The 12,961-nt window shown below is 37.0% G+C and overlaps 3 protein-coding genes across 3 annotated transcripts; all 3 read right to left on the bottom strand.

Moving 5' to 3' along the window:
* Positions 1-1,309: 1,309 nt before the first annotated feature.
* Positions 1,310-3,184, bottom strand: LOC142622090 (putative FBD-associated F-box protein At3g50710). Its single transcript, XM_075795520.1, has 2 exons — positions 2,042-3,184; positions 1,310-1,911 (listed from the first exon to the last, which is right to left on the bottom strand). Exons 1-2 carry the CDS (start codon positions 3,032-3,034, stop codon positions 1,450-1,452), a joined length of 1,455 nt encoding a protein of 484 aa, XP_075651635.1. The 5' UTR covers positions 3,035-3,184; the 3' UTR covers positions 1,310-1,449.
* Positions 3,185-6,956: 3,772 nt separating this feature from the next.
* On the bottom strand, positions 6,957-8,607 carry LOC142625888 (F-box protein At4g22280-like). The gene is made up of 2 exons (XM_075799637.1): positions 7,591-8,607; positions 6,957-7,467 (listed from the first exon to the last, which is right to left on the bottom strand). The coding sequence occupies exons 1-2, from the start codon at positions 8,605-8,607 to the stop codon at positions 7,015-7,017; spliced, it is 1,470 nt and encodes a 489-aa protein (XP_075655752.1). The 3' UTR covers positions 6,957-7,014.
* A 2,278-nt stretch (positions 8,608-10,885) lies between these two features.
* On the bottom strand, positions 10,886-12,477 carry LOC142643903 (uncharacterized). Its single transcript, XM_075818623.1, has one exon. The coding sequence runs from the start codon at positions 12,409-12,411 to the stop codon at positions 11,179-11,181; it is 1,233 nt and encodes a 410-aa protein (XP_075674738.1). The 5' UTR covers positions 12,412-12,477; the 3' UTR covers positions 10,886-11,178.
* Positions 12,478-12,961: the final 484 nt, after the last annotated feature.

Raw genomic sequence — 12,961 nt, 5'->3', positions numbered from 1 at the left:
TGGGGTACAACTGTGACTGGTATCTATACTGGTTTGGTCCACATTCAAAAACTGGAAATACTTAAAAGCAGTCAGAACTGGCATTTCCACCTACAAAACAGGGAACCGGAACTGGTTTTTACCCTTATTTTAAAGTGTTTGACATCCGAAGACATCCCCCAAAAAGAGTAAACTAACATGTATTACTTCTTTTATTAAGGGAGTAATGGGCAAAGTAACAAACCCAACATTGAATGAAAGAGAGTATTGCCCGAATAGAAGTTAGCTCATACATTCAATATTTAAAATTCTTAATGGAATGTGATATTTATAGAGTAAGAAGTATAACAATTTCTTTTATTTTTCCAATGCTACTAATTTAACATTAAAATCTTTAGTTTTATTTTGTATCCTCTTTATAGTAGTAGAAATATAAATAGTTTAGGGTTTCAATTCCTCATTCTAGTGTAGAACTCAACAATACCTTCAATTCTACCAAGGTCATCAAGACCACTTTCTACAAATGCAACCTCATATAGGGCCGCATCTTATAGAAATCACTGGCTTGGTCTTCCCTCAAAACCTTTCTACTACATGCACTTTCCATTCAATCTGTAGCATAGCCATCTAAGCACTAATTTCTTTTTCCTATTTACTTCTCCATTCATTATCTTAGCATGACTACAATCACCTTTAAGTTATCAAGAAAAAACAATAGCAACAACATTCAAAACCAGCGCATAATATTAGGACATCAAGACAGAACTGATCAAACCACTTTTTAAAAAAATGAAGCAACAAATAATTCCTCTTATAAGTAATCAACCTAGATATGTATAATTGTATGAAAACTTTACTTCCTATGGCAAAACAATGCTAGTTAACATCACTTATTCTGCAGAAAAATAGGAAACAAAAAACGTGACAATAAACTAGACCGGAATAGAGTGCAGTATTGTACCAATTCTCATTATCAAATATCTATGAAAGTTCTAGCTTTTACTAAACTGCACAAATAAAAGCAACATACATAGATTAAGCGGGACAGAAAAATACCATTTCTCTAATCCTAATTACTTCAATCAGCGATGGGAATACCAGCTTTGCTCCTTCAAGTGTAAACAGCCAAACAAACATTCCAGTAGCACACATTGTGCTAATTTCTACCAGAATCCAATATACAAACATGGAATCAGCAAGTATGAGTGGAAATTAAAAAGGAAGAAGAAAAAAAAAAGCTCAGGGAGAACAAGAAATCAGCAAGTATATGCTATACCAGGGTGGAAAATCCAGAATTGAAAACATGCTTACTAAAAACTAGCATAATTGAAGGAATTAAATCTTCAAGCATTTTGCACTGTACCATAGGAATAAACTCCAACATAGCAAATGCAGCAGATGAATTACATAAAGATATTAAAGCAAAGCAGGTGACATGCATATCCAAGAGGAACGAGCTAAAATGCCGCATCATGTGAAACGTAATTCTTCAAATGCAATTTCACAATTTTGAGAGCTCCTTTGAAACTTCTCCAATTTCTCGCGAATAAGAAGCTTCAACTTTAAGCCTAGATAACTGGTAACAGTGATTTTCATCAACTTTAACACTTTTGCTGCCTTCAGGATTTGTCTAACAAGTTCCATCTCTTCCTCTTTCCCTTCAAATCCTTTATAATGACAGGTAGTAAGGCGTGATGACAGACATTCAGGAACATCCAGTGGCTCCTCCAAGCAAGGGTTAGGTTTATAAATATTTAAGCCAAGCAAGTGTTTCCATTCAAATGCAAGCACTTGTAGCTTTGGAGCCCGAAAAAGCAAGAGACGTACTTCATGCCACGCATACCACTCAGATGAACTGCCACCAAATAATTTCAAGGAGGACAAATTATAAAATGTGGGACCATCTTCACGATTAAAATCACGGCAGAGGATCTGCACGCACGACCACATAACAATCACAAATTTCACAAAGTCACAACTCACTTACAATAATATTATTTAGTATTTAGCAAATTCAATAATGATAGAGAGTTAGATCATGAAAAATATAGCACAATCTTACCTGTGCAGTAGTTGTGCTAAATTCCATGGAAATAACATTACGGAGTGGTCCCATGAAGTCCCGTAATCTCTTTGCGTAATCTTCAAAATCAATCAAAACACATTGCTCAAATTGAAGGACACATTCAACCACATTGGGGAGGTTTTCCACCACATTATCCCCATTCAAAAAACCTCTAAAATTAAAGTACTCGAGAGCCGGGGTGTTTATCTGGAATTTGATTGATGAAGACAGAACATGCCAGTGTAAATGTAATGTTTTAAGCGTGGGTACGAGTACAACGACATTGAACTCGTCCCAATGTTCAAAATTCACATCATACATTGTGAGGGACAAAGTGAGGAGGACCGGGCAGGCAGTGAGGAAGGTAGAGAGAGAGTCGCGGTTTGCGAATTTAACACGAGTAAGTACTAGAATCCTGAGACATGGTAACACACAAGCAGGCGGAGGATCGAGAAGAATTGAAGAAATCAATTTCAGAACCACTAATGCTGTGGAAAAATAGATACTACGGGGCAACTCCAAAGGTTGGTGAACATCGGTAAATATGTAGAGATAGAGCTCTTGCAAATCACGCAGATTGGTGCCACGAAGCCATGTGTTAACATCGGAGGGAAGACAATCTTGATACCAGTAAATGCTCAATTTGTGTAGGGGCATGGGATTGGCAATGGCGTCTCGAACAGTCCAGATTCCAGAGACTATATCTGCAAAACTGTAATTTCGATTCTCTGTGAGTTTTCTCTGGTCCAAGTGAAGGGCAGGGACGAGAGTCCAGAGAGGCCTCCACCTGCTCGACAAAATGCTTGTCGCGACAGAGTCTCGGGTTGGGAGAAAGGAGAGGATGTGGGAGAGGAGAGAGTCCGGTAGGTCGCTAATAATGTCGGTGTCAGTAGTGAAGGCATTTCGTCGAGCAGTTGAGAGGCGTTTTCTCTGTTTCTGATCTCTCCTTTTTGCTCTCTCGGGTCTCTCAATTCTCCGCCTCTGCTCCATTTTTGTTCAATATGTGTGTCGTTCGCTTTATGGGAATTTTAAGAGACTGAGTGAAGAAGGGTTTCAATTTTGGGCGGGTACAGAAGAGAAGACAGTACAGTAATGATTTGATTAACAAGAACGAAAATGAGTCTCTGACTCACTCATGGAGCGGATTGAAAATTTAAGGAGCAGTAATAAATTCTAAAGTTGTTATGAGTTTTGAATTTGAATTCACAGTGGTAAGTTCGAAGTTAAGCAATTATCTGTTTTTTTTTAATAAAATGGTTATTCATCTTTTTATTTATTTTTATTGTATTCATTTGATAAAATATTCTTTATTAATTATCTCTAATATTTTTTTTCAATCTATAGAGTTCAATCTTAATGATAGTTCTTTATTATCAGATCAAGACATTAATCAATTTTTGGTATAAGTGGAGATCGAACCCAGATCTCTTATTCAACTATAAAATTTTTTACCAGTTGAACTAATTAGAACCCACTTATCTCCAATCCATTTGGTATTGCAATTTGCCATTGATATTTGATTTTGTAGGATAATTCTTAAAGAGAATTCATTACCTTGGACTTCCCTTAAAACATTTCTGCTACATTCAATTTATTTCGATTTATGTCAGTGTCATTCGGTCTATTTAGATCCATTCGGTCTAATTTGATCTACTTTGGTCCATTTTTTTTATTAATTGGACTATAAATTGATTCTTTTTATAGGATGTGTTTTTTAGTTTTGGACTAAAAAATTATGTTGTTTTATATTAAATTTTGGGTTGAAAAATATGAAATGGACCAAAGTAGACCGAAGGGACATGCACATATAAGACCAATAGAGCATCCACAACAGTGGAGCCAAATTTTTAGTTTTTTAGCACCACAAAAAGTCACTTTATTTATTTTAACTTTTCACATTCAACAGCAGTGGTTTTATTTTAGATTTTAACACAATAAAATAATATAAATACTACAATAAAATAATTTTATTCAACCATCAAAACACTACCACAACCACCATCAAAGCCATAGAAATCACATATACGAAGAGAACGCAAAATAAAATGCATAGAAATCATTGCACAGAGACATGGAGAGAGGAAAAGTAGTGTGAACACAAAATGAAATGGAGAAGAAAGAATAAAAAATAAGAATAGTAGTGTGAATGCAATTTTTTTTTTTTTTTACCATTCAGCTACAGTGCACAACCAAAAATAACTGTGCACTGAAGCTGTGGAGACAAAAATATTGCTTTAACTCCACTATTGCAGAGTACATTTTAAGTTTTAGTGGTGCTAAAAATAGCTATATAGCTATTTAGCACCACTATTGCTAGTGCTGTAACAGTGGCAAGAGAGAAATGTAAAAGTGATGAAGCAAGTAGAAGATTGTAACGGAGGAAGGGGAAAGAAAGAGTTCAAGACTCAAGCTGGTACTTAAAGTTTTCATACTACAAATGAATACATGAAATATTTGTTGACATGTTTCAAACTTGCTTTCTTTGCTCCTGACCCTAAGCCTTGGACCAAAGATGGCCTTCAGATAATCAATCATGTATTTAACAATTTGTGAGTGCAAGAAAGTCCGAACGTAGGGTTTCTTAGATCAGTTAGAATTATGGTTTATTAAACAAATTTAAGCAAAATATTGTACTCCTACCAAAAGGAGATTATTTTGATTAATAAAGATTCAATTGAAATTGTCATCATAGTTTGGTGCCAACCCTAGTTGCTAACTTCTAGTGGTTTTTCTTTGCTTGGTGCTGATACCAAGCAAGCCTTGGTGCTAACTCCTAAGTTTTATCTTTATTTTCCTGTTCTTATTTTCCTATATGACCTTTTTTTTATTACTTCCTTTTCTTCTTCCCTTTTTTTCTGAATAGATATGCCTAATAGCACGCTTTACCCCAATGGAAAATACAAATGCTAAGGCTAGTTAATGTCAATTCTTGTGCATACACATCTTAAACAAATGAGTTCACTAAGCACCTTTCGGATACTGATTCAAATTTCAGGAAGGTGTAAACATGCATCATAGTTTTTGTGTTAACAACATACAAAAAGTGTACCAAGTCTCATTATTAATGATTTGTGTAATTAATTCACTCCAGCTTCAGAGGAGCATCTTTGCTTAAATCAAGACTAACTCCTCAATCAGCTGATCTTCAGGCCGTTTTACTAATTAAATCTACACAAACAAAATAAACATACTTAAACGATTTGAAGCATATAAATACCATATTTGCAGACCTGAAGTCCATCAGCATTAACCTTGCAGAGTTTCATAGTGAAAAGAAATACTGTAGTTTTTTATGGGAAGAACAGATTTGGACCTTCAATGCAAACAGCCAAACAAATATATCCAGAACTACACATGCTTCATACTACAAATGAATACATATGATGTTAGACAAGTGACAAACATGCTTGATTTGTGGACCTGTGGTTAATCTTAATCATCTGGTAGGAATTGCTAATAAATGGTCTTTTATTTTTTAAAGCTTCAAGAACGTTCAAAGGTATGCATGGCATGATGAAACATTATCAACAGAAAAACTTCTATCACAAATTTTCAACTGAACACCAATTAAAGTAGCCAACATTGTTGTTAGTATTTGTTTCCTTAATTGGTGTGTTTATGATGAAGACTATGGGAAATACAGGGAAAAGATTTGAATTAACTATATGATCATAATCCTGGCTTCAGGATAATTGGGACCATGAGCAAAGTATTTTTTTGATTGATAAGTCATACATGAACTCAATGGATTTTAAACTCGCAATCAATCTTTTCAAAAACTGGATCAGACTTATCAGTCCTGAGGTACATCTGGGATCTATACCGGTCTGGTCCACATTCAAAAACTTGAAATACTTAAACCGGTCAGCTCATACATTGAATATTTGAAATCTTCATGGAATGTGATATTTAAAGAGTAAGAAGTATAACAATTTCTTTTATTTTTCCAGTGCTACTAATATAGCATTAACATCTTTAGTTTTATTTTGAAACCTCTTTATAGTAGTACAAATATAAAAGTTTAGGTTTCAATTTCTTACTGTAAAACTCAACAATACCTCTAATTCCACCTAGTTAAGGTCATCAAGAACACTTTCTAAAAAATGCAACCTCATATAGGGCTGCATCTTATAGAAATCACTGGCCTGGTCTTCCTTCAAGACCTTTCTGCTACATACACTTGCCACTCAATCTGTAACATAGTCAACAAAACACTAATTTCTTTTTTCCTATTTATTTCTCCATTCTTTATCTTAATATGACTGCAATCACCTTAGGATCTAGATATATGGTTTTTACATGAGCTTTTAAAGAATCAAGAAAAAAGAAAATAACAACAACATTCAAAACCAGCACATAATCTCAGGACATCAAGATAGAACCAATCAAACCACTGTTTAAAAAAGTGAAGCAACAAGTAATTCCTCTTATCAGTTATCAGCCTAGATATGCATAAATGTACAATGAATAATTGTTCCAAACCTTTGCTTCTTATGGTAACCAAGTCTAGTTAACATCAATTCTTCTGCAGACAAATAGAAAAGAAATGATGTGAGCATAAACTAGTCCTGAATAGATTGCATTATTGCACCAATTCTCATGATTAAATATCTACGAAATTTATAGCTTTTACTAACACTGAAACAAAAGCAACATGCATAGATTATGCAGGACAGAAAAATACCACTTCTCTAATCCTGATTGCTACAATCAGTGATGGGAATGACCGCTTTGCTTCTTCAAGTGCAAACAGTCAAGCAAACATTCCAGTAGCACACATGGTGCTAATTTCTACAAAAATCCAATATATATAAACACGGAATCACATCAGGGAGAACATGGGATCAGCAAGTACGTTTGGAAATTATTATAAAGTCTGACATAGCAAAGGCAACAAATGAATTACACAAAGATATTAAAGCAAAGCAGGTAACATGCAATATCAAAGAGGAACGAGATAAAATGCCACATCATGTGAAACGTCCTTCCTCAAATGCAATTTCACAATTCTGAGAGCTCCTTTGAAATTTCCTCAATTCCTTGCAAACACGAAGCTTCTTTGAGTCTAGATAACCGTTAACACTGATTTTCATTGACTTTAATACTTTGGCTGCCTTCAGGATTTGTCTAACAAGTTCCATCTCTTCCTCTTTCCCATCAAATCCTTTATAAAGACAGGTAGTAAGGTGTGATGACAGACATTCAGGAACATCCAGTGGCTCCTCCAAGCGTTTAGGTCTAAGATTTGAACCAAGCAAGTGAAACTTTTCAAATGAAAGTATTTGTAGCTTTGGAGACCGATAAAGCAAGAGTCGCACTCCATCCCACACATACCACTCAGACGAAATGCCACCAAAAAATTTCAAGGAGGACAAATTATAGAATGTGGGACCATCTTCATGATTAGAATCATAGCAGAGTATCTGCACTACCACATAACAATTACAAATTTCACAAACTCGCAACTAACTTAGAACAATATTATTCAGTATTTAGCGAATTAATTAATGATAGAGAGTTATTAGAGCATGAAAATGTAGCGTGACCTGTGCGGTAATTGTGCTCAATTCCATGGAAATAACATTATAGAGTGGTCTCATGAAGTTCCATGATTTCTTCGCGTAATCTTCAATACTCAACGAAGTGCGCTGCTCAAATTGAAGTACACATTCGACCACGTTGTGGAGGTTTTCCAACACATAATCCCCGTTCAAAAAACCTGTGAAACAAAAGTACTCGAGATCTGGAGTGTTTATATGGAATTTGTAGGAAGGAGACCTAACTTGCCAATCTAAATATAATATTTTCAGCGTAGGCACGAGTACAGTGACACTGAACTCCTCCAAATGTTCCAAACTAATTCCAAACAATGTGAGGGACAAATCGTGGAGGACAGGGCAGGCAGTGAGGAAGGTAGAGAGAGAGTCTTGGTTTGCAAGTATAACACCTCTAAGTCCTAGAATCCTGAGACATGGGAGCGCACAAGCAGGAGGAGGATTTAGATTAATATCCCCTGCAAATTTCAGAACCACTAGTTTTGTAGAAAAGTAGAGACTACGGGGCAACTCGAAAGGTGTCTTAAAAGAAGTCAATATTGAGAGAAAGAGCTGTTGCAGATCACGCAGATTGGTGGCACGGAGCCATGTGTCGACATAGAAGGGAAGACAATTGTTATGCCAACAAATGCACAATTTGCGTAGGGGCGTGGGATTGGAAATGGCGTTTCGAAGAGTCCAGATTCTGAACACTATATCCACAAACCTCAACTTTTGATCCTCCTCCTCATTTGTAAGTTCTCTCTGGTCCAAGCAAAGATTAGGGACGAGAGTCCAGAGAGACCTCCACCTGTTGGACAAAATGCTTGTTGCGACGGAGTCTCCGATTGGGAGAAAAGAGAGGATGTGGGAGAGGAGAGTGTCCGGTAGGGTGCTAATAATGTCAGTGTCAGTGTTAGTAGTGAGGGCATTTTGTCGAGCAGATGAGAGGCATTTTCGCTGCGTCTGATCTCTCCTTGCTGCTCTCTCTGTTCTCTCAATTCTCTGCCTCTCTCTCCTCTGCTCCATTTGTTCAATAGTATGTGTGTGTGTTGCACTTTGTGCAATTTTGAGCGACTGAGTGAAGGGTTCCTTCCAATACAGTGTCAGTAGTGATTTGATTAACAAGAATGAAAATGAGTCTCTGTGACTCTCTCTCATGCGAAGCTGCCGAGACAAGTGGATTGAAAATTTGAGCGGCCTTCGGTTTTAATTGGCAATCCCAAAATGACGTCGGTCATGGTGGGAAGTTAAGCCATTTGGCCGTTATAACTACTTTTCATCTGGTTTTTTTTTTTTTTTTTTTTAAATCTTTTTATTAATATATATATTATTGAATTCTATTGATAAAATCTCCTTTATTAATTATCTTCAATCCATTTGGTATTGCAGTTTGCCCTTGATATTACATCTCACTACAAGCACTGCCACTCATGGCTATTTGCTAATATTTACTACAAGCACTCATGACTATGACCCAATCGTGGCTGGGCAATCTTATTGCAGACGTCAGTCAAGTTCATGTCAAGTAGAATTGAATGTTATGAGATCTCTAGTATCTCAAACGAGTAGCTAATGTGGCAGCTCATAATTGCTCATTGATGTATCTAGTTGAGTTTATACTTTATATTAATAAAACTCATTTCTTTCATTAAAAAAAAAAAGATAATTCTTTTACGATATAGAATTTTACTTGAAACACTTTTTAACATTTTAAGTATTTGACAATTTTTTTAACATTTCAAGTATTTGACAAATTAAAATGAATAAAGCTTTTAAAGTCCTGCATTTATAGAATATGAAGGGTGAATTATAAAAATTTTTCTTAAAAGCTCCAAATTTCAATTTTAAGGCCCTCTTAAAAGTTAATAGTTAAATCTCTTTAGCAAATGACTAAAAAAAAAGACTATTTAGCAGAATTATCAAACATTTGACAATTTCTACTAAAAGAACTTTAAGGCTCCTAAATAACTTTTCTGATAGTGCCAATGCACTACTAAACACATCCTTTTAATTCACTTTCCAATCTAAAACAAAATCTTCATTTCATTTCGTAAATTAATGTTGTAAGGATATTTTTTTACTCTTTTAGAGATTGAAACCGAGGAAACTCCACCCACCTAAGTATCGACGAAAAAATATAGATTTACTGGCTTGATTTTGGATATAAAAACCATGGAGAAAAACTTTAAATGGAAAGCAACGTCTTGATATCATTGGACAGGTAACCCATAAAATGCTGGCAATGCAACTGCAATCTCACCCATAAAAGGAGGACACCATCCAACTGGTTGGTGGTGTAGTCTCGGTTTTGAGGGAGAGTCATGAACCTCCAAAAACTCCTGTAGCAGCTCCCTTGCCCCTGACATCACCTGTGAGAGGTCCTAAGAATATTGATCCATCCTCACTCTGTTTCTCCTTCGCCAAAGACACCAAGCAACCATGGTGAAGAGTGCTGCGCCAAAAGACGACAGCTGCACCAACACCAACCCCATCAGATCAGCAATAGACCCTGACCCTTCTGATCTTCAGTTGTCAAATCTAGGATCTGAACTCCACACTTGCTGAAGCTGATCACACCATCACAATGCACGTATACCGTCTTCCACAATCTTGGGTTGGGAGCAAGGAGAGGATGTAACAGAATTTTACGTAGGCCCCTTAAGGTTTTAGTCAAATTCAGAGGCACTATAAATCTATACATCTATAGTATGTCACATAGGCTATTTTCATCTACACATTTTCTACAACTACTTTAACATTAACGTCTCTAGAATTTTTTTTTTTTGCAACCCCTCGTTATAGTAGTAGAAATATGATAGTTTAGGATTTCAATTCCTTAGTCTATAACTCAACAATGTCTTCAATTCCACCAAGTTAAATCATCAAGACCACTTTCCAAGGCCACTAGGCACTAATTTCCATTTACTTCCTTATTCTTTATCTTAGCATGACTACAATCACCTTAGAAGCTAGTTTAAACATGAACTTTGTATTTTAATCAGCATTTTTTACGTTAACTTTTAAGTAATTAAGAAATATATAGTAGCAACAACATACAAAACAAGCAGATGATATTATGAGATCAAGACCAAACCAATACAATCACTGTTTAAAAAGTGACGCAACAAATAATTACTCTTATCTGCCTAGATATGCATAATTGTGCAAAACCTTTTCTTCTGCAGACAAATTGGAAACAACTAATGTGATGAAAACTACACGCTCACCCATTCAAATTTCACAGACTAAACAACATACCAAGACGAATGCAAAGAAACCAGTCAAAACATAAACTAGTCCTGAATAGATTGCAGTAATGTACCAATTCTCATTATAAAATAACTAGTACAAAAATTTATAGATTGTACTAACTCTGCACATACAAAAGCTACACACTTAAATTATGCGAGAGCAGAAAAATACCATTTCTGTATTCCTGATTGTAAATCAAGGATGGAAATTACAGCTTTGCTGCACATTAAGTTCTTCCACATTCAATCTCTTCCCATCAATTCCTACACATAATTGTTCTAATTCAAGCAAAAGAATCAATTGGCACATGCCTTGTATAAGTATAACCAACCAACCAACCAACCACTAATAATACTCATCATCCTCCTCATCCTCACTATCCCATAACAAATCCACCTCCCCATCCTCATCCTCCTCCTCATCCTCCTCTTCCCCTTCATCAAAAGCCGAAATCCTCACCCCATTAACCTCCGTCCTCGCGGCAACAATCTCATCCACAACACTATCCAAATCAATCTCATTCCACCCCGCATTCTCATCCAAGCTACTAACCGAAAACAACTCATCCTCCCTATCCAAAAACTCGCTCCCCGTCCTCTTCTCCTTCCTCAACAAATCCTTCTCCCTAACTTCCCCCTTCTCCACCCGAACCCACGGCACCCACAAATCCGCATGCCTCCCCAACGCCCTATCCCAATCACCAACAACCACAGTCCCCAAATTCGCCTCCCTCGCTCTCCTCAACATATCCGAAAAATCAGAGTCATCAGATACCAAAAACAACCAATCCACCCCTCTACTCATCGAGTGCTGCATTTGCTTCTTCAATGCCCAATCCGCCGCCTGAGGCTTATCCTCAACGGTCTTAACGAACACGCCGGCTCTTCTCAGCTCCGAAGCTAAACCGTAACCGACTTTCGGCGTAACCAAATCCCTAGCCGCCTCGTTGTACTTCTCGTTCCCGTTTATAAACCTCTCCTTGAAACGCTGTCGTTTCTTCCCTTTCAAAGACCTCATTCGATTCAGCTTCTTCTGCCTCTCTCGCTCGTGGAGCTGCTTGAAGTGCTTCTTCAAGTCGAGATTGGTCTTGCATTTTCGGCCGCACACTTTGCAGATGTAAGGATCGGACGGCGTGATCAAGCCTTTGCGCTCGTACAAATCGACTTCCTTGCGGTCTCGGCGTTGCTGTACGACCCACTGGGGCAAGTGGATGAAGGCGTGGCGGTTAGCGTAGGCTGACATGTCGATGACGTCACCGAACCGTTGAGCTAACTGTTTTAACGACATCGCCGCATTGTACGGCGGGCCTCGCGGGGGTTTGTTATCGAGGTCCCATAGGACCACCACTTTCTTCTGTTTCGGCGTGTAGATGCCTTGCTTGTTCTTCACCATGTCGATTTCGTAAACGGCGCCGTTTGAGTTTGAGGTCGAGGCCGAGGCTGAGCATTTCGTTTGGAAACGGCGTGGTGAGAGTTTTGGATTGTTGTTGTTGAGATTGATTGGGTGAGTGAGGAATGGTTTGTGGAGGAAAAGTAGTGAGGGGTAAATGGTGTTCATTGAATTGGCGAGAAGATTCATAGTTCATTTTATGATTTTTTTTTGAATTCTCTTTTTTGTGTTGTGCGTTCCCAGTTTCTGATTTTTTTTTTTTTTGCTCGGTCTATCGGTATCGGATATTCGGATAGTAGGATAAGGATCCGGAGGGTGGATATCATCCGGTTTGTGTGATAAACGGGTTCGGGTAACTAGGGAAGTCTGAGTAATGGGCTTTTGGCCTAATAACAGAATAGGTTCATTCTATGTTAATTACTCTTAAGGTAGGTCAGATTAAGCCGGCTTGACCCATTTTTATTTGTCCTATTGGCTTGTTGGCTTCTTTATCAATCTAGCCTTTCATATTGCCTTGTTTTTGCCTAATTTAGGTAAAGAGAAAGTTTATTTCCAAACTGATTTAAAGGAATTTTGGTAGTTATAAAAGATCATCTATGTGTAGTTTTGGTTATAGAACATTTTTAATAAATTATGTAATTTATTTAAATAATACACAAGTAGTTTTATAAATTTTCATATAAGGGAGAGGCTTTTGGGTAACTGGAAAAGCCTAATGGGCTCGTTGGCTTCCTTATCA

The sequence above is a fragment of the Castanea sativa genome, chromosome 1 (genome assembly GCF_040712315.1).
Source record: "Castanea sativa cultivar Marrone di Chiusa Pesio chromosome 1, ASM4071231v1".
In the NCBI taxonomy this organism is placed as follows: domain Eukaryota; kingdom Viridiplantae; phylum Streptophyta; class Magnoliopsida; order Fagales; family Fagaceae; genus Castanea; species Castanea sativa.
The sequence above is the reverse complement of the archived record's forward strand: the minus strand, read 5'-3'. Positions and strand labels throughout refer to the sequence as shown.

Coding starts and splice junctions, on each gene's coding strand:
- LOC142622090 (XM_075795520.1), bottom strand. CDS start 3,034: ATGGAGCAGAGGCGGAGAATTGAGAGACCCGAGAGAGCAAAAAGGAGA. Junction 1,912..2,041: donor TTAGCACAACTACTGCACAG/GTAAGATTGTGC, acceptor TCGTGCGTGCAG/ATCCTCTGCCGTGATTTTAA.
- LOC142625888 (XM_075799637.1), bottom strand. CDS start 8,607: ATGGAGCAGAGGAGAGAGAGGCAGAGAATTGAGAGAACAGAGAGAGCA. Junction 7,468..7,590: donor TGAGCACAATTACCGCACAG/GTCACGCTACAT, acceptor GTGGTAGTGCAG/ATACTCTGCTATGATTCTAA.
- LOC142643903 (XM_075818623.1), bottom strand. CDS start 12,411: ATGAATCTTCTCGCCAATTCAATGAACACCATTTACCCCTCACTACTT.